The sequence below is a fragment of the Mugil cephalus genome, chromosome 5 (genome assembly GCF_022458985.1).
Source record: "Mugil cephalus isolate CIBA_MC_2020 chromosome 5, CIBA_Mcephalus_1.1, whole genome shotgun sequence".
In the NCBI taxonomy this organism is placed as follows: Eukaryota; Metazoa; Chordata; class Actinopteri; order Mugiliformes; family Mugilidae; genus Mugil; species Mugil cephalus.
Window position 1 is genome coordinate 14,218,051 of NC_061774.1, and position 27,274 is coordinate 14,245,324.

General features: G+C 43.1%; 1 protein-coding gene and 1 long non-coding RNA gene across 2 annotated transcripts; both read left to right on the plus strand.

The window, feature by feature from the left end:
* Window positions 1-47: 47 nt before the first annotated feature.
* Window positions 48-5,107, plus strand: LOC125008229. The gene is made up of 5 exons (XR_007112856.1): window positions 48-227; window positions 4,187-4,297; window positions 4,376-4,465; window positions 4,553-4,606; window positions 4,758-5,107. It is a non-coding gene; the product is annotated as an uncharacterized LOC125008229 (long non-coding RNA).
* A 3,648-nt stretch (window positions 5,108-8,755) lies between these two features.
* Window positions 8,756-20,163, plus strand: slc34a1b (solute carrier family 34 member 1b). The gene is made up of 13 exons (XM_047585299.1): window positions 8,756-8,806; window positions 9,864-9,939; window positions 10,024-10,206; window positions 10,596-10,742; window positions 11,003-11,146; window positions 13,111-13,222; window positions 13,659-13,854; window positions 14,754-14,849; window positions 15,044-15,116; window positions 15,312-15,479; window positions 16,068-16,184; window positions 17,364-17,488; window positions 17,949-20,163. Exons 2-13 carry the CDS (start codon window positions 9,879-9,881, stop codon window positions 18,537-18,539), a joined length of 2,013 nt encoding a protein of 670 aa, XP_047441255.1. The 5' UTR covers window positions 8,756-8,806; window positions 9,864-9,878; the 3' UTR covers window positions 18,540-20,163.
* The last annotated feature ends 7,111 nt before the right edge of the window (window positions 20,164-27,274 follow it).

Genomic DNA, 27,274 nt, shown 5'->3' on the forward strand with positions numbered 1-27,274 from the left:
GAGACATTAGCATATAGAGCCATAAGCTGCACACCTGGTGTGTGTGTGTGTGTGTGTCTCCATCCATGCGTGAGTGGTGCGTCGGTGGAGCTATGAATGGGCAGAGAGGGGTGTTCTCTCCCTCTCTCTCTCCCTCAGACACCATAGCAGCAGTGAGATGAGGAGTGCCATCTACTCCACTGCCCGTCTGCTGTACTGAGAGAAGAAAAGGGAAGGAAGAAACGGAGGTGAGTGTCTGAATCCACCCCGGGCATTGCGTTAATCTCCTTTTTTTTTCCTTTTTTTTTTATTTCCTTTGTTTTTTTCTGCCCTTTCTTCATGTCACTCCCATCATTCATCCTCCCTCTCGTCTGTCAATCACCGCGTTACTGTGCCTGATGCCTCATGCTTCCCCCGCCACAAACCTCTTCCCTCATTCATGGAAAAGCTCAGATTTTCATTTAGATCGTGCCAGTGCTCTCTCCCATCTCCGTCCTTATTTGCTGCTCTTCCAGTTTAAGCCTGGCATCGTTTTAAAGGGGGGGTTTCAACATCTGAACCTGTTTGTTTTCAGTCCTGCTAATGGATGGGAGCTCTGAGTGGTCCTCACTGTGTCTCTGAGTGTCCTGCAGAGGAATACATAAGTGGTGTAAAACAAAACCCACCCGGATCAATGCTTGCACATTACTGGGGAGGAAGAAAGCTCCTGCTCAGCCGGTGAAGGCGGACAGAGTCTGTAAAAAAACAAAAAACAAAAAAAAAAAACTGAAGACGTGTTCAAAATGGGAATACAATTGTAGATTCATTAACAGTGTGTCTGTTATCAGGTGAGATGCACATGGCTCAGCTGCGGTTTGGAGCAGCTGTGCCGGGTGAATGCTGAATTCATCCGGCTGGGGGGGTGTGTGTGTGTGTGTGTGTGTGTGTGTGTGTGTGTGTGTGTGTGTGTGTGTGTGTGTGTGTGAGAGAGAGAGAGCATGTGTGTGTGTGTGTGTGTGTGTTTCGTCGTCATCATCAACAATAACGGGACATAATGTCCTTGACGCTGCGAGCCGTCTTCGCAGTAAAAATGTCAGTAAAATTTCTGGCCGCGTGCTCACCTTGGTGCTCTAAACGTCTCAGTGTGGTCATAATGATAATACACATCCTGAGCCAGCGAAGTTCCGAGATCAGCATGTTCAGCAGCTCAAACCCTGGGCGGGTTTAGTTCTCCCGAAAGAGTCGAACTACTTAAGCGAAACTGTGTGCCAGGGTCATCATTTTTAACACTGGTCGAAGGCAGTCGCATGTCAGGTGAACCGGTCTTCCTTCTCCCGCTAAAAGAAAGGAGTGACCATGATGAAGAGGAAACTTGACAGTAATGTCTGTTTCTTTTTTTTTTACCTTTTCTTTGAAACTCTCTCACAAACACATCCAAGTTAAGCTCAGGGCTTTCCTGTCATGTTCTCCTCCTCAGTTGTGAAGTTAATTAGTGCTGACCCAACACTCAAAGAGAGTCTCTGCTTCTGCCAAAGATTATGGATACAAATCTGCAGAACAGATTTAGTTCTTACGTAAAGCGGATGTCAACTTTTATTAAGGATTGTAAAGGCTAACTACGTTGGCAATTAAACTTTTCTACCTCCGTCTCATCTTCTTCTTCCAGTGTTGTCAGGCAATCTGATGTGAGCGGGAAGTGAAGGCTTTCATTTCGTTTGTGTTCGTACCACAAACAGGTTAAATGTTTTTGAATGCGTCACCTCGGTAGTTGTTGGGTTGTTCATGTGGATTAATCGATGGAGGAGTCGAATCTACAGGGCTTCGGCTGCAAGAGCTGAACTTCCACTCGCCTCAACCTATGCGGACCTCTTGTCCTTTTGATTCTCCTACAAAGGAGGGATTCCTCATCTGCGCAAAGATGAACGAGCAGTGACTGAGGGCACAGACTGAGTGAGGCAGGCAAATCACTCTCATTTAGGTCATTCCCCTCAGCGAGCCGGTCAGAGCGACCCAGGACGCGCTGAATGCCTGCCCAGCCATCAAGGCTGAGATTGTCCTCCTCGTAGAGCTGTAAGGCACGTCTTAGAGTGAGTGCGTGCAGCCCTGTGTTCGCCCTGGGTGTGTCAATAATACTCGCATGCATGTCGTAACAGAGCTCGTATGAAAGAGGCCGTGAACTCCCAGCAGGGTCAGTCCCACTTGTGTAAGCGAACCTTGGCTAGCAGGCAAGGGCTGTTTGAATATCACATTTATTCCACTCCAAGTAGGACTTTATAATCGAGTCCCCTGCAGTCGACACAGTGATGGCTAGTGACCTCCTGTTGATCAGCTCCCATTCATTCTTTATGAGCCCAGGGCTGGATGCTTCCTGTAGAGCAGCAGACTGAACTGGAGCTCGGGGTGGGGATGAGCGTAGCTCAATTTTCCGTTTAGTCAAATCAGACTGTGGTGTTTCTAGGGTTGTTAGGCCTGTCTTTAGAGAAACAGAGTTTAGAAAGTAAACATTTAATCAGCAGTGTAATGCACATAATTACAACAATTGTCTTCCCGCTGGTTTACAGTCGGTGAGCCTCGGGTACACAAAGGTGACGTTCTCCTGTTTGGTGCATCAGCAACGTTTACCCTTCAAATGGGGTTTATTTAGTCTCTGCGAGTTTAATATGACCCAACCATAACCACATGGATATTTCGTAACAGTCAAACTCCCACTAAATGTTACCTGAAGATTGCTTTGATTGTGTTTAATAATACTTATGGTTACTATGACTCATAACATTTTGGAGGGGAATTCCAGGAGCTATGTTTATTACAGTAGGTGGTCATACACAAGAATAACTGAATAACAAGAATAATTGGTCATATCTCTGCAACCAGCATCAGATAGTTGATGAAAGAATATATAGAGAACCTCTGAGCCATGGGTCTTCAACAGGGGGTCCGCGACCCCTAGGGGTGTGCGAAGGTACTGCAAGGCAGGGTCGCAAAATCTTTGGTTGACATTGTTTTTATAAATATATATTTTTAATTTTCTCCCGCAAATTTTCATTTCTTTCATTACACATTAACTGTTGCACATGTTTGAAATAAAAAAAATACAAAATAAATAAACCTGTGTATTATTGGAATAGCTTAAGATTGAATGCAAAATGATAATAATAATGTATATTTAGAAATAGCACTAGTTTAATATAGAACACATAATAGTCACTTGGGGGTCCCTACTGAATCTCTCATCAGCTGTGGGGGACCTTGGCCTGAAAAACACTGAAGACCCCTGCTCTAAGCCTCTTTGCGTCCTCCATTCGACAGAGAGTCACATCAGGAAACTATTCAACCTGTCGTTCCCATTTCCCCCCAGGGAGTGTGTTGATCCGATCAAACCGGGCTGACTGGATGTCAGAGAATAGCAGACATCGACTGGGGGATTGTTGGGCTGCAAAAATATCAGTCTGCTGGACATTGACCCAGACTCAAAGGTGTTTTGTCCCCGACCACCAGGGATCCAGACGCCAGCTGTGGCTCTGGCTGTGACTGTTGCCTTGTATTAACTGTGACATTTCGGTTCTCCAGGAACCATTGTTTATCCCACATTGCTCTATGTCAGTGTGAGGTTTTTTATTTTTTATTTTTTCAGTTTTATGCTTTGTTTTTATGTGACAGTATGTATGGTGATGTTTGTTTAACCATTGTTTAAGTCAGGTTAACTCGCAGTCACGTAAATCAGGTTCTGTCTTTTCACATCAAGATGAAAATCAGAGATCGGAGCAGCGGTTTGTGCAACAATTGGCACCAAATTAAGAAAGAAATATAGTAATCCAGGAAATCATTAAAATCTGCGTTCATATCAGAGTCAGAGACGCCATCTAGTGAGAAGAGCCCGTTGCTGCACACTCATCAGATTGTGGCTGCTCATAGGCGTCCTTCACTAATAAGCACTAATATTGACATGTCATCAAAGGAAAAACACACTCGTATTAATGGCTGCATTTCATTTAGATGGAGTCACGCTGTTGTTCATTGTGGGTCAATGTCGTGGCTTTCTGGGACACTTAATGGAACTCAGCCATCGTTAATAGACCTGTGATGGATGTAATGCGGCCAGTCGAAGTGTCTAATGATTTGTCATTTGACATTGCAGGGCTAATGAGGGGGTTGGTTTGAGCTTCCGTTTATAAAAAAGGATGCATTTAACCTTTCTTGTTTTATGTCTTTCTCCAAACTTTTGCAGTTGTGGAGCCAGAGTTTGCAAAAAAGGACAAGGTGATCCATCCTAAAGCTGCATCTGCACTGAAGAAAAAAAAAAGCCTTTAAGCCAGCCATGGAGCAGAAGACAAATGAGGTGCTTGGAAGCCTGATATGCGTAACATTTTAACCGTTCTGCCGTCGTCTAATACAGCCCTCCCTCTTTGCCCTCCAGTCTCCCACCACCACCACCACCACCACCTCTCCTCAGAAGCACATGAAGAACAGGTCCAAGTCCACGGAGGAGGTGCAGCAGTCAAAGAAGGTGAGCGGGAGCTTGGCATCCATCCAGTGCATTAGCTGTTTTTGTCATGAGTCAGATCTAACCAGAGCGTCGCGTGTTGTGTCGCAGGCCTTTTCCTCACAAAAATCTCTCCCAGGCAGGCCAGAACTGGACAACGTGAAGGTGAGCTGGTGTCGGTTGTTTTTCTTCATTTACAAAGGCAGCAGCACTCTTTATTTTTAATTGCTTCTTCACCATCTCCTCCTAAGTAACGAGAAGTAAATCTATTAATCCACATTTGTGGCTGAGCAGTGTTTTTATGCCTCTGTTGCAGGAGTGTCCCGATGGCTCTGACACGCCCTCGTCCTCCACCGAAGAACTTAAGTGATTAAAAAAAAATAATAATAATAATTAAAACTACAATATCATTAACCTCATAAAACAAATAAATGTGCATATGTACACAAGCAAACGTGCAGAATATTGAGAACATTGTAAAACATGCAATACGTGAATTATGATGAAAAGACGAAGGAAAATTGAGAAAGTTGAATACAAACACACAAACACACACCGAGACTGTCACGTTCAAACCAATGGACATTTGTGATGATGCTGTTTCGTCGTACTGTGAGTGGCGTATGCATACCAACTGAATGTGCACTGACAATAAAGAGTGAATCCGTCTCTTTGTTCTGCCCTCATTCAGAACCACTCATGATTAACGCAGCGCTGAAATATATCGCGCTACGGGGGATCAGATAGATAAAGATAAATACAGCAACTGCTGTTTAGAAAGCCAAACGCACTGCAGGTTTTTATCTGCAGTCTGCAGATCACACATGGAACCCTGCGAATGACCACCAGTGAAAGCACCAGTTAAAAACAGGGCTCATTCTTTCACTGCATTTTGTTGGCGGCCTCAGTGTAACGAGGCAATCTGAACTCAACACGCATTTGTTCTCCAGCAATGTGACAAATGCCCATGCTGACACAAGGCCACACATAAAAAAACAGCTAGAAAGTTTAAAATGTCACTCACCACACTGTGCATATAAACATATAAAAATAAACTCCTTATATACCTTATTTTCTTTCTTTTTCTCATTAATAGTAATATTAAATATCTGTTTGCCAAATGTGAGACAGCTCTGATCATCACAGTCCCAATAAATGGAGGAAATGTTTTTTTGTGGACTTTCATGGATGCACAGCTTACTCAACTTTAGCTACACTCACTGGCCACTTCATTAGGTACACCTTGCTAGTAAAAGGTTGGACCCTCTTTTGCGTTCAGAACTCCCTTAATTTTTCATGGCACACTTTCAACAATGTGTTTGAAACATTTCTTTAGAGATTTTGGTCCATGGTAGCATCACACAGTTGCTGCAGATTTGTCAATTGTACATCTATGATGTGAATCCAAAGGTACTTTATTTTAATTGAGATCTGGTGACTGTGGAGGCCATTGGAGTACAGTGAACTCATTGTCATGTTCAAGAAACCAGTTTGAGATTATATGAGCTTTGTGACATGGTGCATTATCCTGCTGGAAGTAGCCGTCAGAAGATGGTACACTGTGGTTATAAAGGGATGGACGTGGTCAGCAACAATACTCAGGTAGGATATGACATTTAAACCATGCTCAGTTTGTACTAAGGGGCCTAAAGTGTAGCAAGAAAATATCCCCCCACACCATTACACCACCACCACCAGCCTGAACCGTTGATACAAGGTAGGATGGATCCATGCTTTCATGTTTTTTTACCCCAAATTCTGACCCTGACATCTGAATGTCGCAGCTGAAATCAAGACTCATCAGACTTGGTAATGTTTTTCCAATCTTCTAGTCCAATTTTAGTGAGCCTGTTCTTAGCTGACAGGAGTGGCAGCTGGTGTGGTCTTCTGCTGCTGTAGCTGCTGTATCTTCTTCAAGGTTGGACGTGTTGTGCATTCAGATATGGTATTCTGCATTCCTTGGTTGTAACGAGTTATATGAGTTACTGTTGCCTTTCTATTATCTCCAACCAGTCTGCCCATTGTCTGCCCAACTTCCGCTCACTGGATATTTTCTCTTTTTCAGACCATTCTCTGTAAACCCTGGAGATGGTTGTGTGTGAAAACCCCAGTAGATCAGCAGAAATGCTCAAACCAACCTGTCTGGCACCAACAACCAAACCACGTTCAAAGTCACTTAAATCCCCTTTCTTCCCCATTCTGATGCTCAGTTTGAACTGCAGCCATGTGATTGGCTGATTAACTATTTGTGTTAACAAGCAATTGAACAGGTGTATCTAATAAAGTGGCCAGTGAGTGTATTTCCTGTCCAGACAACTACTCTAAAGGCCCGTTCAAACCTTGCATTAAGATTCGATGTGGGTGATCCAATCACGTGCAGCAGAGGTGTGAACACCCCCTAGACGTATTCAGATCCCACTGGAAAGATCTGATTTGGAGGCAGTCTGGGTCATATGTGTCTGCATGTGTGATGAAAGCAAACTCCTAAACCTGCAGCTGTGATCAAACCATGTCGTTAGGCTCAATGTAAGAACAAAACTAACATTTCAGTATTTGTGTCTCTTTTAAACTACCCTGTGTGTATCTGTTCAGGTACAATATGGTGAAATGTAGTGGCTGTCAGATACGACAAAGGCAGTCTGGCACAAATAATGCATCTGTCACAAGCTAGGGCTACAGCTGACAGTACTTTATGTATAAACTCTTATTTTCTTTCTAAATTTAACATGACTAAATACTTTTTTTTTTTTTGTGATTATAAAAACAGTGCCAGTCATGAACAGTGCACTGATGATTGACTGCTTCTCTCTCAATCCAAACCGACCAGGCACAGCAGCTTTTGTCGGTTTTAATGTCACAATCATACAAATGTGAATGCCTCTTGCTTTTTCTAAAACCTTCATCAGTCATTTTGTGTTTGTAAGATTGTGCCAGTAATCAAAATGAAAAGAATGTATTAGTTTTAAACTTTAAAATGTGCGTGAATTGTTGTAGACAGAATGTCCTCACAATCAGGCGCATTACCTTCCTTATGTCTACAGGTAATTAACTGACATCGTGTTATAACCCCCTTTGCTGGAAAAAAAAGCACAGTCTCTGAATGCACCATATGGTATTCCTCGGAGTGGGATTAGCAGAGGATAGCGCGGTTGTTGATGGTTTAATACACATACAGCTCAATGGGAAGCAGGTGTTTTGAATGACAGTATAATAGTGACCTGGTAGCCTCTGTTTGGTTCATTCCTGTGACTTGCTGCACATCTGGAGAGGCACTCAACTGCAGCCTGGAGAGCTTTTCACCAAAGAGCCCCATCAGAGATTTAGCCGTCACCGCGAGTGCGTACACATGGCTACACGTGTGTGTCCATATGTGCTTGTACGTCATCTGCTTCTCTTTTTCTCTGCTTAATGCCGCACCAGATCTCAGGGATTTCTCCCCCAGGCAGCATCAGCCTCAGCTCCAGCCTCGTGCACAACAACAGCAACAACAACAACAACAGATCTGTTATCTCTCTTTGTGGCTTCTCATGGCAGATTGGAAAGTTGCAACTTACTCTGGAGGGTTATTAAGTTCTGCTCCTCTGAGTTCAGAGATGAAAGTCTGAGGTCAGCAGGTTTGGTAGCTTCGGCTGAGAGCACTGCTGATATGACAGAACCGTAGCCGGACTAATTATTACCCCGTCAGATGGGCCCACTCTGAGTTCTCCCGTGGTAAGGAGGACATCGCCTGTGGGTAGTGGAGTGTGCAAGTGGTTGCGTGCACGTGCGTCTCGGAGAATCTTACCCGATAGCTCGTTTTTCAATCACAACATGCTTGGTCTCCAGTGCTGGCAAAGTATCTAAGTAACTGAACATTCTGCACAAGTCAAGCAGATTACACTGTACGTGTCTGAAATGTTTCCACTGACTTGTCTGGTGGAAGAAACGATCATTTAATACCCCGACTTTGAGCTCTGCCAGGCTTCCAGAAATGATGAAAACAGCAAACAGCTGCATGACACAGTCTTCCACCGCTAGCCACTAGGTGTCAGATTCCTCCTGCCCTTGGATGTGAAAACCTCCGACCACCAGGATGCTTCATCACACCAAAAAGGCTGCTTCATCTTGGAATCTTTATCTGGCGTCGGAGCAGGTGAAAAATGTCAGATTAAGCAAACATTCATTACCTAATGCACAACATGCTTTTCCAACTTATGGACCATTAACTTTGCGTTAATGATTAAGAGTGTTGGAGCAAGTAATTCACCAAGGGGTAAGGTGTTCCCCTCGACACCTTACTAGTTTATTTAAAGATGATTTAACCCTCAGGCTGTCGCTTTCCTTTTGCAGGGGTCATACACTACACCTGAGATAGTTTGAGACAAGGTAAGAGGCTTCACGCGACGCTAATGCTTATGACAAATAACACATTCGCTCCAATATAATGTGTTGCAGCTTTTCATGAGAAGAAATATTTATTTTAAATCAAATTCTGGAGGTTTGTCTTGTGCCAAGAGACTTACAGCTCATAAATTCTTAGGAAAATGTTGGCAAGGAAACCACTCATTGAAAAAAAGTGTTTCATTAATCCTTTTGTTTTTCTTGCAAGTAAAACTCAATCAGTTTCTTTTTCTTTTTTTTTTTTTTAGTGACGCTTAAATTGCATGGGAATGTGCTCGTGAGTCACGGTCTTAAACGCAAACTTGGGAACAGTACAGAAATAGACAAAGAGAGAGTGGCAGGCCGACAAAGAGTCTGGCGAGTGGCCCGTTAGATTTGAGGAACATTCAGTCCGGGCACCAAAGAAAGAAAAGTGCAGTATTGTTCATTCAGAGTTTATTCGGCTGTGTTCTCCCACATCCGGAGACCATGTACATATGTTCTTACGGCGCCTGTCTGCAGATCAAGAACATGCAGGAGGATGCCTCACAGAACGAGAATGATACAGTGACTCTAATTACTGTAATTTTGTCCGTAATTGCTTCCATCCTCTTTGCTTTTAAGACGCACATTAGTACCCCCTCCACCAGCGGAGTCCCCAAAATATGGCAAAGTGGCAGACGTGAAAAGAAGTGGGGTAAAGACGGTCTCTTTAAACCGAGAGAGCGTGACAACCTTTGCAGGGAGCCGCGGCTCTATAGACTGTGGAGAGTTGACTTGCAGCTGTGGGAAACGGAGATAAGTTGATGTTTTCTCGCCGATCTTTTGGCTCGTGGTGTAAGTGGTTTGAGACCTGAGCTCAGATCGAGGACAGCTGCCAGTTACAAACAATGTGGGTCGCCTGTGTTCTCTTCTAATTGGTCATCCTCTGTGAGAGATGGGCTCGTATGCAGACGCCTTTGGCTTCTTTTCACTGCTGCAGGTGGCTGGTAGACACCACTCTCAGATCTCTTCTATCCACTGTGGTGGTTTTAATTTCTTGCATATATACGTCTCCACCCAGGAAACTCATAGCGCCATGTCATCTCGACCTATAACTATAGTGTCCTCTGGACGGACCACAGGCACAGACTGCAGCGGTAACTTCTTCACTTTCAATTCAGTTTCATTGTCTTTTTGAAATGCTTCAAAGCTGATCTTCGCCACTTGTTCTTTGTAAACAGGCGGGAGGACGGATGTTGCTCAGCTTCCCTCGCAGCCCAAACTACCACTGGAGGAGGACAGGGAGTCCGGCCTTGGCTCCACCCTTGACCTCGCCAATAGCGTCGAGGGCTACAGCCAACACATCAACCACCTCTCCGACAAACCTTCCCTTGAAGAGACAGAGAGACTCCCCGGAGATGAAGGTACGAGAGAATTACGACTGGGCACGTTCGTCTCCTGGGCCGGCAGCGCGGCCCATCTCTTTGAAAAGGCAAATTGCAACAGCAGAAGCCGAACCCCATGCGCACTAGATAAGGAAATGTTCAATAGACAGACACGCCATTTGGGTCCATGTGGTCTGGTCCTGCTGTCTCTCAGCAGTGTTTGGCTGAATGTGGGTAATGTAGTATGTCAGATGGCTTTGCTCTCTACATGTGCGAGCTTTGCCGAGGCTATCTCTGTCACCCAGGACGCGCAGACTGCAGAATGAAAAAGAGACCAGATATACACCAAAGTCTGTGTTGTCTGCTCTAAGTTCTTTAGGTCAACTTTGTGAACCTAACCTGCTCCCTGACTTTATTGTTTCGAACAGTTTGCTCTCCCCAGGCCTCAGCAGGGATCCCAAACAAGACCAAGCAGCTCCTTATCAGTCTATCCAAGATCCCTCTCCTCTTCATCCTCCTCTTCTTCTTTGTCTGCTCCTTGGACACCCTGAGCTCTGCCTTCCAGTTAGCAGGGGGTAAGTATTATAACCTCCCCTGCCCCCTTCAGCTGGTTCACGGTGACTCACCCAGTTAATGTTTGGCAAATAAGTGAGTCACTGGCGAACAGTTCACGGTGTCCTACTGGGCCCCGCAAAGCTTCATCTAGTGACCTTTCTGGATCTGGGGAAACAGGCAGTTTGAGTCTTGCTTATTATTACTTCTGGCAGCCTTGTCATCTCTGTGTGTTTTTGTGCCTGTGTGTGTTTCTGTGTATGTGGGTGGAATATTTAACCAGGTAAAGTGGCGGGGGACATTTTCCAGGACAATGCGGTGCTGTCTAACCCCGTGGCAGGGCTGGTGGTGGGGATCTTGGTTACTGTTCTGGTTCAGAGCTCATCAACCTCCACCTCCATTATAGTCAGCCTGGTGGCCTCTGGATGTGAGTATGAACACATGTGTGTGTGTGAATGTGTGAGTGTTGGCATACAAGTTGTTGTAGGTTTTTAAATAAAACCCCGAAATAGAAAGCTGGCCTCATTTAGTGTTATATACTGTATGTGCTGTGGATGTGTTTACCGTTCTCTTGGTCGGTGTATCCCTGCAGGCTTGCATTTCACATACACAGATATTGGAATAAATAAAGATACTTTAACATAGCAACACGAACAGGAAACACGAAACTCCTGTGGTACGTTATTAGAAATAACAGCAAACAAATGTGCTGCTTAAACTTGCTCATGTTTGGACGTAGCTTTAGTTCAGCCTGTTCCATAATTTCACTCCACATATAGAAATACAAATTGTTTTTAATGTTGTGCGTGGACAAAGATCAAATTATATCCTCCCTCTCTTTGTTTCCTGTGAGTAAGCTCTTTATTTCTTTACACATAATTTGAAAGTGAACCAGATCAGTGAATTTCAATTTTTTTAATTTTTATGAATAAATGATTTGTGTGTTCTCTGTAAATGATCCTTATGGCTCCATTTTCACTGAAATACGGTAATATTAATGAACAATAATGTGGTGGAAAGGGGAGTGACTCGGGGTTCAGAAAGTATTTTACCTTACTTAGTACTTAAATGCTCCGTGACAGTTTGTTTTATATGAGATTTCCAACATCATGCACTATTACACTGAGAAATGTATTTTCATGAACCCTAATCATTTCAACGCCATCTACCTGGATTTGTACTTGAGTTTTCTTTTTACAGTTCCCCAATAGCATGGGTTTAGTTTCGTTTCGATTTAATGATAGTAGAAGCTCCTGTAAATTCTCCCCCGAACAAGAAATATTTGTGTCATCTGCCTATAAAGTCAATTTTAATATAGAGACTTTACAAACGTCATAAAGGATAAACAGTTTCGGACCCAGTACTGACCCCTGCGGGACGCCACAAGCAGTGTCCGTGATTGATTGTAACAAAAGCTTTCTTTAAATCGATGTTTGTGATGATGCTTCATTTGCTAAACAAAGTTAATCCTAAAAGCATTATTACAATCAGACTGTTGAATATTAGGACAGAGAATATTCACTCTTATTTTCTTAAATCACCATTTTGTCTAATCTCCTTTCAACAATTTCACAATTATCTATTTAAATTTGAAAAAGACTAAATAATTTGCTCATCTTTTTAGCAAAGGAGAAGTAAACTGTGCATCACATACAGTCCTTGATTATTGTTCTTTTTATTTCCTTGGGGAAGAAACATAGAAATTATCATTTATTTTCGTCACGATGACTGAAAAATTAAACATAACATTTGCATAATGTAACCTTTCTCTTGTGGGATTATTATTACACACACGGACTGGCCTGAAGCAGACATTTTGCAACCTGGAATCAGTGCCTTGTAGCAGGGTGGACTGGGATGAGAGGGGTAATCAAATCAAACCTTTTTCACACCGTGCAATCTCGGTCGGTCTAGTTTGCCAGGGCTCCCGAAGATCGATTACATGACGAGGTTACAACTGCACGTAGGTCTGCCGCCTTTGGTCTGTGCAGTTAAGAGTGAATGACATCAGCATGCGGGAGCTGCCTCTCTGCTTCTAAAGCTTTCTGTATGACAGAGCTAAGAGGAAGATTATAGGTAATTATCAAAGACAGATGCCATGGATGCAGAGGCATGGGTATTTGTCTTCTTGATGTGTCTCCTCGAGGCCATCATCATTACAGGCAATGACCCCCCTATAAAGCTGCCTCCACTCACTTGGAAATTACAGTCACCTATAATCCCCATTAAAATGCACGCTGCGTTCACAATGTTAAAGGTCATGCCTACTGATTATATGGCGACGCATTACCATTCGAAGGCAGACGCCAATAAGGCGTTTGCAGTGTTTTCGTTTAATGGCAAATATATGCAAGAATTACTACTCAATTTCTGTGTGGTCTCACCTCGCAGTGTTGGAAGTGAGGTCGGCCGTCCCGGTCATCATGGGGTCCAATATCGGTACTTCGGTCACCAACACCATAGTGGCCATGATGCAAGCGGCAGAGAGGACCGAGTTTCAGCGGTGAGTGTGGGGCCGTGGCGGCGCGGAGGGCGAGAGGAGAAGACGCCGAAATGGAAAAGTGAAGTGGATAAGTGGAGAGATGGAAGAAAAGTGTTGAGAGTGCAGGGGGAGAAAGCGTCGGCAGCTGTTGGTTTGCCTCTCGCCTTCGGGCTCCATTTCTAAACCGGTGGCAGTGATGTCACCGATCCACACTGATCCCGTATCAGCGCCCTCTGGCATGAAGAGATCCCAAAGTGAACAGATGGCACGTTGCTTAATCTGTGTCTGATAAAATAAACTCAATTTATTATTCTTTCATTACACGTGCGCACACAGGGTCAAAGCTGAAATGCTCATTACGTCACACTCATCCCAAAAAAATAAAAAACTTTTAAAAAAAAGTGATTTGATGGCTGACCTTGGGCAGCACAGGCTCAATTACTGTGACCCTCCACAGGGCCTTTGCCGGAGCAACAATCCACGACTGCTTCAACTGGCTGTCGGTCCTGGTCCTGCTGCCTCTGGAGGTGGCCAGCGGCCTCATGACGCGGCTCTCCCACCTTTTGGTCACCAGCTTGAGGCTAGAGCCTGGAGAGGAAGCACCTGAGCTCCTGAAGGTCATCACTGAGCCTGTCACCAAGCTCATCATACAGGTAAAAACATACAGGGAGTTTGTCAGTGTTGGGAGAGTAAAGATTAAAGCTCGGATTAATGATTCTATGTCAGATCTACGCGGAGCCTACAATGTACCCCAATGGGAGTTAGATCCGATCCACACTGGTTATCACGTACTTTATTCTACTGCATATGTATGTTTATTCTTTTTCACTTATTTTAACTAAATTGTACCTGTCTGGCTCATTTCCCCAAGTCCGCACGAACCTCTGAGTAGAAATGCATTTTCATTCCGTCTCCATTACAGCTGCATGTTTGTCAGAACGACAGCGGAGCTTCGTCTGATTTGATCTGGTCTGATTTGATTTGACTAGTGGGCTGTGTGATTTCCATGCCCGTGTTGCGTTTGTTTCTTTTACTGAAATCACTGCGAGGCAGAAAGGGAGGAAAAGATGCCTGAGCAGATGTTGTGTAGGAGGCAGGGGTAAGGTGAATTTTCTGTGATTGTCTGGCAAGTGCAGGTGCACGTCAGACTGAGACTGAGATAGAGTTCTGGCGTACGTGCAACATGGATTCGACACAGGGGCATGAATCTGGCTTAAGCTTTGACTATAAAACCATAAACACATGAGCTTGTTTCCTACAGTAATAATCAAGAGCTTTACTAAATGAGCACACGTGATTATAACCGATTCCAATTATTTTTCGGCCACCGTGCCGTGTTGTAGTTCACCTCCCGCAGAGTTTAACATTTTCTGTTCTGCTCCTGAAACCACTGGAAATGTGCCATTTGCCAAACACTCCAGGTAGTGATTCTCCGAAGGCTTATTGACTGATAAGACTACAGTGAAACGCTAAGCAGTTCTGCTCTTTGTCTTCTTCTGTTTGAAACCAAGGAGCGGACTGTTGCTGAAAATCTTTCTCCTTTCGCCCTCAGCTAGACAAGTGTGTGATCACGGGGATTGCCATGGGAAATGAGGACATGAGGAACAGGAGCCTGGTGAAAGAATGGTGCCAGACTGACCTTGTTATGGTAATGGTTCGTCTCCACCGCTGTCTCCTGCACATGCAGACGAATTGTGTCACGGACTGGCGCCAAATGGAGCCCGTTCACGGCAGCCACGGGAAACTGTCGCTAATTTATGTATTCTTTCTTTCTTTCTTTCTTTCTTTCTTTCTTTCTTTCTTTCTTTCTTTCTTTCTTTCTTTCTTTCTTTCTTTTTGCAGTCTGTTGGCAATGCAACCAAGGATAACTGCGGGACCAGTCATCATAACTTGTCTTGGTCGTCCCGTGTTAAGTGTAAGTTTAAACTCAATCACATCTGTGAAATTATAATAATAATGTATATTTATAAATAGCACTATAAAATGGGTAGGGGGTCCCTACTTAATTTCTCCATAAGTTTGGGGGTCGTCACAGCTCATATTCTAGGAAGTATTAGGTCTGGATTTGGGTGTTGCAGTCTAATACCCCAAGGATCGCGTCTCTCTCCAGGTAGACATTTGTTTGCGTCTGCCGAGCTGTCAGACCTCACAGTGGGGCTTATTCTCCTGGCGGCCTCCCTGGCCGTGCTCTGCTCGTGTCTGCTGCTCCTGGTCAAGCTGCTCAACTCCCTTCTTAAAGGCCAAGTAGCGAAGGTCATCCATAAAGTCATCAACACAGGTTCGGCTCTTTGTTGACATCTGCCGTGGCATAATTTTGTGTTGAAGTGAGCAAACAAATCAAGAAAACATTAAAAGTAATATTTTGACATGTTGGCCGTGCGATTTCTTAAAATAGATGATGTCTTTTATCCCCACTGGGAAACAATGGTGGATTCAGACAGGAGACAGAATGTGTCATCCACAACAGCTCAAATACCAAAACGTGTTTTAGTATCTAAATATGGATGCACTGTCTGAATAAAAAAAAAAATAAATAAAAAAAATCCAGTAAAAGCTTGATTTTCCTCGCCACTTTCCACATTGTTCTTCTACAGTTTTTCTCTCCTTATAATTACTATTTGTCCAGAGGTTGATGCTGTTATAATACGGGGACACACACAGAGATTTACATAATAAATTCATGAAGTTATTAAAAGCTCTACTAGGTGGAGCAGCACCCATGAAAAAATAAAACAAAACAAAAAAAAAGAAAATGACCTGATACCAAACAACGCCGTCCTTCACGTGGCAGAAGATGTAAATATTAAGTGTTCACATTGACACGTGACTCATGCATAATTTCCATGTCTTCATTGCATCCCAACAGACCTGCCATATCCATTTGGGTGGCTTGCAGGATACATTGCCATGTTTGTGGGTGCAGGGGTGACATTTCTGGTCCAGAGTAGCTCCGTCTTTACATCTGCCATGACTCCTTTAGTAGGTGAGTAACATAGGTTCCTGTGAAGGAACCTCAAGAGTGTACTACTGCATTCTCTATAAAATATGTGTCCCAGGTGAAACATTAAATCGCAGTAGATTTGTAAGTCTAAGTTGAACTTAGTTTTAAGTTCAGAATACAGAGAGACGGAAGCTGAAAACAAAGAACGGAGTTGCTCGTGTCAATCCCACCTGGAAGAATTACCACTGTAATCTACTGGCTCATAAACTGGGCTGTTGTTTCCAAGGCTGCTGGTTTCTGTAGAAACATATAAATCCTAACACCACAACCTCTAAAGAGACATTTACTGCTGGAGCAATAAATTGGTAACAGTTCACGGATGGAAGTTTTACTGCGACCATTCAACGGATTATTGATATCCTTCTGTTCCCATACAACTGGGGACATACAGCAGATTTCCTCGTTGACTCGTGCTTCGTTTTCCAGCTAGACCAGTCCAAATAAGGACACAAACCTGCTCATATCTAACGGTGGAAGCACGTGAAGTTTGTAAGAGCACGTTGCATAACCAACGCTGTATTCCAGCGGCTAAATGAAGCATGTAAAATCATTGATGACTGAGTCATCAGTCAGCTACGCAGAGAAAAATGTGAGGTCTGAATAATATCTAATTTTAAACAGGAGTAATTAACCAGCTTGAAGTAATCCTAAAAGGCAGGAGACTCGCAGAGACTCCACACAAGATTTCTGTTTTTACTTAGCTCAGCCTCTCATTCAAACTTTACTGGTACCATGAGATAGTCTTAGAAAACCAAACCAACAAATAAGAGAAAGAAAGCCCAATTTTCCCACTTTTAACTACATGTGTCTGTAAAATAGTTGAATAGTTGTCATGTATTCGATAGTAACTATTTTTTTCTGGGAAAGTAGTGATTCAGATTTCGTGTTTAGTCTTTTTATCTGTGAATGAAGTTGATCAAATAAGCCACTCAGAGAAAAGCCTTCATGACTCTCAGCGGGGTTGTCATAACTAATGAGGTGTTTTAAAGTATTCTCGTGTATTTAACGGCACATAAAAGTTGCTAATTAAAATGCATTTAGTACAAATGTTATGTGCACCAGTTATTTCCATCGCGCAAAGTACTGGATGTTCTGCAAGCATTTGAGCAGGAAGATGTCAGGAACAATTATGTTTTCCTCCTCTGTAACCGTTTCCGTCAGGTATCGGTGTCATCAGTCTCGAGCGGGCCTATCCTCTCACCCTTGGGTCCAACATCGGCACCACTGCCACCGCCCTGCTGGCAGCTATGGCCAGTCCAGGGAACAAACTAGCGGCCGCCATACAGGTAGGGGGATTTTTTATTTTTGTAATCTTTTTTTTTTAAACTTTTTAAAACTGGAAAGAATAAAGTAGAGGCACTGAAAGCTTTGTTTCACCACTATTGCCCTCACACAGACAGTGACATTAGAATGACAGGAACATATAGGGACAAAAAACATGGTAGTTGCTGAGGGTTATCTATAGCTGTACAGATGGTGGATAATGTGACATGCTATGCATATTCATGAATACGTACTTATGCATAAACACGTGCACAAGAGCTTTGGAGGCATGTGAGTAGATACATCTTTTGACACTGTTGTCATTTATTCGCCTTTAGGCAACTAAAAACTGAAAATTGCCACCACACTGATTCACTGGATTATATTTGAATGCTACGTGATAATAAAACAGGCCCTGTCGACGATGTAACTTTGAACTGATGACAGAATTACTGCATCTGTTCGTCTTCTCTTTGCATGCAGATTGCTCTGTGCCACCTGTTCTTCAACGTCTTCGGTATTCTGCTGTGGTATCCCGTTTCATTCATGCGCCTGCCGATAAGAATGGCTCGTGTCCTGGGTGAGCGCACCGCCAAGTACCGGTGGTTCGCAGTCTTGTACCTGCTCCTCTGCTTCCTGCTCCTCCCGTCATTGGTGCTGGGCCTCTCGCTGGCCGGCTGGCACGTCATGGCTGGCGTTGGCGCCCCCTTCTTGGGCGTCACGGCTTTCATTGCCATGGTAAATGTGATGCAGGCCCGCAGCCCCCGTCACCTGCCCGCCATGCTCCGGAACTGGGACTTCCTGCCCAGGTGGATGCGCTCTCTCAAACCCCTCGACCGCTTGATCACCAACGTGACTGTCTGCTGCAGCTTCACCCGCGAGGAGGGCCAGGAAGAGGAAGAAGAGCACATCTCAAAGGTTACGACTTCGTCCGACATGCAGAACCAGTCTGATCAAAAGAAGGCACAGCTGGCCTATAACAACCCAGTGCTGGACTGCCTGGATGAGAGCCAGCCAGGTGGACGGGTCTTTAAATTAAAAGGGTTAGAGAGGTGCAACAGCACTCCGCTGTAGTTGGACTGATAAAGACGGTCGTTCTAATCTCCTTTCTTCGTTTTGTCAATAATGATTGAGGGGTAGGATTTAGAAAAGTGAAAAGTTAAGTCGTAATTATTTGCTAATAAACCCTTTTCTGATGATTGGTTGGCTGATCATTTGAAAGAGTCTCCCAAAGCTGGGCTAAATATCATGAGGCCAGTATGAGATTTGATTCCAAAAAAACACTGGCTGAGAACCAGCTGAGCTCTGCAGTGGACACCAGTCCACAGTCTCCTATGGGCTGTGATTCACATGTTGATGTGACTTGTCCTCTCCCAAGACTGCTGAAATTTAATAAGGAGGTCTGTTAACTGTTCCTGAGCTGTCACTCACACTGCATAATACTTACTAGCCAGTGGCGTTTTGGCAAGGTGCTCTGGAAATGTGGACATAAGCGAGGACTTTGAGGACGTCTCACCAGTGCTGAAGTGGACAAACTGGAGAAATGCCATCTGCCGATGATTATTTTAAAGTCAAGGATTAACACGATTCTAAATCATGTATCAGGACAGAAAATATGAATGTTAGAAATACAGGTTTTAACACGTCAGTGCCTTATGAGAAGAAACACTGAATACAAACACGGTTTATTAAATAATTTAGCAATCCATAAAGTCAATTTGGAAGAATTTCAGGGCAAGTAATACATTTTTTTTTTTTTTCCTTTTAAATTGCACTTAGTTAAAAAGTCTTGTCCATGTCCATGCTTATGACTGGGAGGAGATTTTAAGGCCAATGCAACAGTACTACATGACACAACGTTACGTGTATTAATGTCACAACATTTTGTGGATCAAAGAACTACCGACACTGCCTTAAAGTTGCACTTGAACACACCACAAAGGATGTGGTACGTGCTGATGCTCTGCTTCTGCATGAAAGGAATCAGTTCCTTATACCAGCAGGTGGCAGTAGTCTGTATTCATCACTCAAAGGGGAACTGAACTGGAAGAGTTAGTGTTGGTTGTGAAGGTAGGAAGAGCTACTCCAAGCTGACCTTTTCCAAACGATGCTGATCAGTTGGTCTACAGTTTGTTGAAAAAGTTCTAATTTTCAGATTAGAAGAAGACGTAAAGTGACAAATAGACTTCGGTGTGCCCTTTGAACTCTGTTGTTTTCATTACTTTCATCAGTTTTTGTACTTGTGCACTGGTTCACTGCGCTGAACAGCTAATCATAGCGATCACCTTGACCGAAGATTCGACACAATGAACTGTCTGAAAAGTCACCGACGGGAGTCCAGTTTGTGGGACACTAGGTTCACAGATGCTCCCAAACGGCCCTGCATCAGCAAACGGCTGAACTTTGACTCAGTGTGTCACAGCCTTCTGGGCATAACCACAAACTACGTGTTGATAGCGTGCAGCACGACTTGCAGTGTCACACGCTAAGATGGTTTGAATTTCTTCGCCCTCTCGAAGCACAGTCAGTGAATAATTTAACAGACGTTTGTTTGTTTCTTAAACAAACAAACAGCCGGCACGGTTTTACAGAGTCACTACAAAACATAACAATATATTTGGTCTTTATTCCCACAGGATGCATCAGTCATTGATCTGTTTATTCAAATAAAATAATGGTATTACCAAAATGATAAATATTTGTTGTTCAAATGCAATGTACTTACTGGTTATATAAGTGTTGGTGGGCGACTGAACACACACACACACACTACAAGGAATTCAAAGTATCGTCACGTTAGCTACTTAATAGCAAATATGTGTATGAATGTGTAGCAGCCTGTGTGTGCTACTCTGCCGTCTTGTGTGTGCTTGTCTTGGGTGGGTGAGTGTGCACACTCGGGAGGTGTTGGTGAACGTGTGAATATGTGCTGTTTTCTCTGTAACAATTGATCACGCATTTCAGAAACGTTGACTCTCTAAAGTCTGTGGATGTAATGAGACAATAAAGACAGACTCGCTTTCGCTTTTAGGGCGACAGACGAAGGAACGACACACCGTGGAGCGATAAAGTTGCACCTTCACGTTCAGGCTCCATTCATTCCTGCGCGGCTCACATGCAGACATCTTCTCTGTGAGACTTTTATTTATCCCTTCAGAGACCTCGCAAATTTGCAAATATGCACTGTTTTGTTTCAACAAAAGCAGCTTAATCTCGTCATGTTCCTCTGATCTTGTCGTCGTCTTAGGCTTTTTGTGCTTTAAACAGGATGTGCAGGTATTACCTATCAGACATGGCAGTCTGTTCTGCGTTTGCATCTTTCTGAGGCTAATTTGAGGCCCCAGGGCATTTGGCTGAGGAAGAAAGCAGAGCGGAGAGAGATGCTGCCACGAATCTATCGTGAAACTCACTCCTGCACAGAAACCCAATTTACAGTCCCATTCTCCTCTCTCAGTGAGAGTGAGTGCTGATAGTCACTTGTGTGGGTGCAGTTTGGATGAGAGCTGGAGTCCAGCAGGGTGGGGTCACAGTCCTGCCAAGCCTCGTCGTGTCCAGTAATTCACAGCCGGGACCTGAAGCTGCTGGGGCTTTCTGCTTTCAACGCTTCTGTTCGGTCTCGACATCATCACATTAAACAGTAGCATGTTTTGTTCACAATAATCTTCAAACACATCTGAAGACCACTTGTGTGGTAACTCAATAATTGTGAACCACTTAGACAGAAAGAAAATCCAGGAGACTAACAAATGATTTTTCCTGCCATCTAAGCGAAACTTGTTATGAATAGGTCTGAAGTCATGTCACATTCTTTAATAGCTAATTTCATGAACCCTTTCAACCCTCGAGTCCTCAGAATTTGCCTCCGAAGCATTTTGTTTCACTACTCGGGTGCTGACTGTGGCTTTTTCGTACTGTGTTAGATGTTGTTCATTTCTCAGGGGGATTAAAAGGTACTTAATCAAATTGATCATCTAGACAGAAAAGGAAAAATGTCTCTTAACCTATCCACCACCATTACTCTGCAATATCGTCCTGAAACCAGACACGCTTAGAACGGAACGTGCAGGGAGACTTGCTTTCTGCAGAAAACATTTTCATAGTGCTGATAAGATTGAATTGCTGTAGGTCTAATAACACTTAATGATGATAATAGTGCCACTATTATGAAACGAAAAATAAATAAATAATAAGAAAAGGCCAGATTGCTGGCGTAACTGTTGATAACGGCTCATATTAGCAATTTTAGTAATAACTCAGGTTTCCGCTTGGTTGCTCCGACCAAAGTTCCACTCTGCTGGATTCCACAAATACAGGCCGTGCAGTCGAACTCAAAAAAAAAAAAAATCACTCATCGATAATTTCACTAAAGCTTAAAGGAGCCTGTCCATTATTAACCACAGTAATGGAACAGATAACAGATCTGCTGCTGCATCAACATGTTTACCCAAACCTACACTTTTTACTTCTTCTGCCTCAGTCCAGTTTGCTGCCACTAATCAGTGTATAATATTATCTAATGTACGTTTAATGAGTTCTAGTAATTAAGTTATGGCCACGCTTAATGGACTCATGAGGATGCATTTGAATGAGGGCTTATGCTTTCAGTGCTTCATTCCATAAGTTGATAGAGCAACATGCCTGCACATACAAACACTGTTAGTGTATGACCTCGGTGATCATGGATGAACGATTCAGAGCATGGTAAAGGGTCAAGGGTCGTACTTAAAACCCCCCCCCTTTTTTTTGCTTAAAGAGCGATAATTGGTGGAGGTAGCGGAGGACAGGAAGGTGAAGACTTGAGCATCGCAATCAGTTCCAACAGGGAGCAATGTTAACTGTTGTAGAAGGTGTCCAGAATTCAAATGAGACCCTCACACAGGGATCTAATTATCGCCGAAACCCTCTGCACCATTTCAAGAACTGCTTGAACTGGCAGTTTGAAAAATTCTCATCTCATCAGTCATGTCATAAAGTTCATATTGTTACAAGTTGCGAACATAAAAAAATTGCAAGAAAATGTATCTAAATAATCCAGAAAAGTGTGATTTTAGCAGTGCACTCTTTATATGTCTTCCTTTATATGTCTTCCTCTAATTTAATCACCTCTAAAGTGGCAGAAACGCATTGAATGGAGCCCTTGCACCACCTGTTGTAGCCACTATCCCAACATTCAGAAGCACTTGATCAATTACCTGCCACACGGTGGAGAAAGCTCCAGTCATTTGTTCAGTGTTTATATTACACTCCACACATCTACAGTATGTGTCTATTTGAACATCCAGATTGTAAGTTTCTCAGTGTCTATACTGTACTTCTTATTTATCACTAAAACTCAAGACTCACCTTTTTTTTTTTTTTTAATGGCTGTGAACCTATGTACAGATTTTTTATTCACCACCAGCCTTTAAGAGCAAAGTCTGGGTGAAAAGCACAGCTAGAGACAGCAGATTGACCACTTTAACACAGACCTGCTGGAGCAGCTCCCACCCTTTCTGCGACATGACAAAACTGTACATCATCTGAAACCTGCTGGTCTTGCAGGACAAAGCTGAGCCCCATCAGAGCCACCTGCCAGCCGGGACAACTGTGATCTCCCACTGCCGCGCAAATGTCTCTAGAGTCTCTAGACCGAACAAAATATTCTCTCAAAGAAAGGCAAAGATGGCCAGACCAGAAGAAGCTTTAGTTTATTCTGTACCTGCTCAGCGAGGCACCTGGGGAGAGGAAGGACAATCAATCATGCCATTTATACAAATATGCACACTTCCCCTCTATGCAGATTTATAGAGAGAAACAGATGGTGTTTTTTGGGTAAAAAAAAAAAAAAAAAAAACTCTTCCAGCAGGGAAACGTGAGTGGGTGGTTTGAAATATGCACATTAATGTTTTCTGTGTTGCTGCTGTTACTATTATGTACAGGATGCCCAGGTAGTTTAAACGGGGTGTTACTAAATGGCAGCTAACCCAGTGATATTACATTAAGTTACTAAGCATTTGTAATTTGGAAGCTGACCGGCTATTATTATGCTTGATTGTAGCCATTTGTAAGCATTATTTTAAACTGTACAGCATCACAATTTCTCACATATTCTGAAAACGTGTGACATGACACATACACTTTATACGTGGGTACTTAATGTGTGTATACATGTGTGTGTGGTTGGAATATACTAACCTCGAGGTCATGCCTATTTTGCAAGAGTTGCAAATTCATTTCACAGGTTCATGATAAATTTTGCATGGTGTGGTGATACTTTGCATTAATTCCAGCATTTATTTTAATGAGGGTCTCCAGGATCAGCCAACAGTGTGGAAACAAACAAAAAAAAAAGGACCAGAAATAAGCAAGCAACATATCCGTAGAGGACACAGCTATTACTGTAAAAACTGAACATTAAAAGTCAGAATAAACAGAAAATGTAAAGCAGTGGAATAAAAGGGAAGAATCTGGAGAAGCTGAAGTCTGCACAACAAAGTGATTTCTAATTATAAAACTCTTCTTAAAGCTACAGTATGAGTTGCCAGATAACCATGACGTGCTGAATGTAAACAGGGCTGAACATAAATAGCAGCGCTGGAAAGAAATGTAGAAAACAACTTCAGATCATGAGGCAGGTTTCCTGAAAGAAGACAGAAATGAGGCCGTAGAACTAACAGGACTCTTTAGTGACCACCTGTCTGATCTGAATGTATCTTAATAGTTGTTTTTTTAAAATGTTTTTATGCTCTGTATGTTCACTTATTTTGTATATGTCGGTGTCACATAATATTTTAGATCTTTGTATGTTTTGTTCTTTAAATTGGTAAAGTACACGGTACACACATTTTTTCTGCTTTTGATTCAATTAATCATGTACAAGACCTGAGAGTAAGTCAGAAGTTCAAGCAATAAAACTCATCGACCCTGTGGTCATTTGGTGAAGTAGTTGTTTACCGGCTGTAACTCATTGACATTGCTTTACAAAGGGAAGGTACCTCATACTTAGTTCCTGATAAGAAAAAAAAAAAAATCCCACAACACCTCAAGAAGACTTAAATGTGAGTTCCAACATCCTGGAATCACCCCCCTCCATATGCAGCCACCAGGCAACAGTGTGACTTTCAACCGAGAGATTAGCTTGGCCTACTACTAACTATTAAAACTACTCGCTAGCCTTACCTTTAGCATGCTCCCCAACTAGGATATTTCCTCCTCAGCCACTCACTTGCATGTTCTGCTGCCAGGGAGATGTTGTTTACTGCAACTGTGCATATCTAGCTCTCTTGCACTCTCTTGCACTCATTAGCCTCGTGAACTCTGTCTTCCCATGGGACAGTAAGTTAAATAAAATACACTACCTTCTCTACTTCCAACCAAAACAGCAGGTGTAGTCTCAGTCAGGTGCTCACTATCTGCACTGGGACAACCAGCTGTTTGAGTAATTTCAAAATTAGCTAATCACATACAAACAACAGAGAGTGAGAGACAGAGAAAATATTAGACAAAAAACGTGTTGCGGTCATTTGAAGTGTATAAATCCAAATAACAAATGGGACTGCTCAGGTGGATCATTACAAATGGAAGTATTCCCAGTTTTATACGTAATCCCTCTATAATGAAGCAAAACTCACCAAGTGTTGGCATGAGGGCTGTGGACGTGATAAGACACATGAAACAAATCCAAATTCCATCGAGCCCTGACTAATAACTTTGTATTCAGAAATTAGGGAGTTCATTTACCTTCTCTGGCAGATGTCTTTGTTTCTGAATTATTTATTCTGCTACTGTGTGAGTCGTCAAAACCATGATGCTCTCAGCTATGAATGTCAGCTTTGTAGCATAGTAGTCATGGCCTGAATGCTCTTGAAAGAAAACATAATGAGAGTTTGTTTGAGCGATTTATACTGCATAGGTGTATACACGATCAGCCATAACATTAAAACCACCACGAATGTTGTCTCCCTTGTGTCTCCAAAACAGGAGCCTTCAGTGTTAGGAGGTGACTTGTTGCCCTCTTTTGGTTAACTTTCATGTCTGCTTTTCTCACCTCAGGTGTGTGGAATGAGCTGCTGATTGCTACGCTGGGGCTGGGCTGCCTTCCCACCTGTTTCACATCTCTCGTTATGTTGAACCATACTTAAGGACTCTCCACTCTACCATTCTCTGCCAGTTCTTCCAGTTGCCAGTCCTCCAGCTAGCCTCTGGAATCGTATTATTTGTGTATTAGAATTTTTGCTCAAGTTCTTTTGTTATTAAAACTTCTGTTGAGCCTAAACATCTGTGTCCTGTGCTTGGGTTCCTTCTCTTTCATTTCGTCATGACACACAACATTCAGAGGGTGTCCAACAGGATGTTGTTAGTGGGGGCCCTTTGGTCTTATGGGTTGAGGAGAGGGACCTCTGTGGATCATTCCATAAATACCTGATCAGTTTGGGATGTAGTGAATTTAGAGGCCAGGTCAAGACCTCGTGCAGTTTTTCATGTTTTTTGAGTTGTTCCTAAACCGTTTTGTGCATGTGTCTGTGTGAGGCTACATACTATGGGGTGGGGGTGTCTGGTCTGGTCTAGGTAGGTGGTGCATATCTAAGTAACTTCCACATGAATGCCAAGTCGTAAAGTTTCCCAGTAGATCATTGGATTGTGACAAGATGGTCGATGTTAAAGCCACTAAAAGTCTGACTCTCTCACTGTTTAGGTCTGATGGTCTAATAACCAACTCCAACAAAATGTGGACACAATTTCGTCTTGGTAACAGCAGCTCAATAAATTCCTGAACAGCTCATGCAAACAGAACCGAGCTACCACACCAGCACTTCTGTGACTTTCAGTATTTGCTGTATATTTAGTGGTGTTTTTATTTACCAAAGCAGGTGGGAGACTGCCTTTGAAGATCAACAGAGAGACTCAACCACTGCCAGCTGTCTCTAAAGCTGCGCATCAACGTCAATGTCTTAATAAATGACAGTAAAAATATGTGATATGTGTCAAACGAGCTCTCCTAGTGATAATTTAAAGTTAAGTGTTTATCAGCCATTAGAATAAGTGACTTTGAAGAGTTTTGGACCACTGAAAGGCTTCAATGACACACGTGTTTTCTGAAGCAGAGTGGATGTGCCCAACAGATTAACTTGTTCGGAGCATTACTTCACAGCTGACATTGTGATAGTCACGACCTTTTCAGCTAGACTCATTTCAACAGTGTGCGAATGACAGCTTATAGCAATGGTGATGGGATTGTCTTCTCTCATTCCCGCCTCTATTCCTCTTCTGTCTGAGGGCCAGATTTTGTCTGAAACTATTTTGTCAAGCTCAGTAAGAGAAAAGACTATTGAAAAGCATTTTGAAAGAATGTATGTGATGAAATCGAGCCGTCATCTGAAACAGGCACAGAGATCTTGGCAAAACTATAATGTGCACAGGAGCTCTCGCCAGCTTGTGATAACAAAGGCATCGGCAGGTGCCAAGTATCTTTGTTCAGCTTTTGTAAAATCGTGGTAATCTTGAAGTTAATGGGAAGACAGTTTTTCTGAATAAAGATCAAAGGCAGCCCTGAGCCGGCTGAACTGGACTTCTCTCCGACCTCTATTTGCTGTCGTGACCAGGGGGTCACGGATGACTCTTCCTGAGCTCATTTGTTTTGGTGGATAGTCCTCTAATCGCATGCACACGATCAGGCATACCAAAACATGGAAACACACACACACACATACACAACACACACTAAATGATCCATCAAATTGCTGAAAGAGAAACAGGGCAATGTGTTTGTTTATCCTCAGGATCCGAAACAGAAATAAATGGCCACTTTGTCACAATCGGACCTAACACAC

Bases quoted from the DNA above. Each gene is read 5' to 3' on its own strand.
- slc34a1b (XM_047585299.1), top strand. From the start codon at position 9,879: ATGTCATCTCGACCTATAACTATAGTGTCCTCTGGACGGACCACAGGC. The intron at 11,147-13,110 runs GTGAGTATGAAC...CTCACCTCGCAG, and splicing joins CAGCCTGGTGGCCTCTGGAT to TGTTGGAAGTGAGGTCGGCC. The intron at 15,480-16,067 runs GTTCGGCTCTTT...GCATCCCAACAG, and splicing joins CCATAAAGTCATCAACACAG to ACCTGCCATATCCATTTGGG.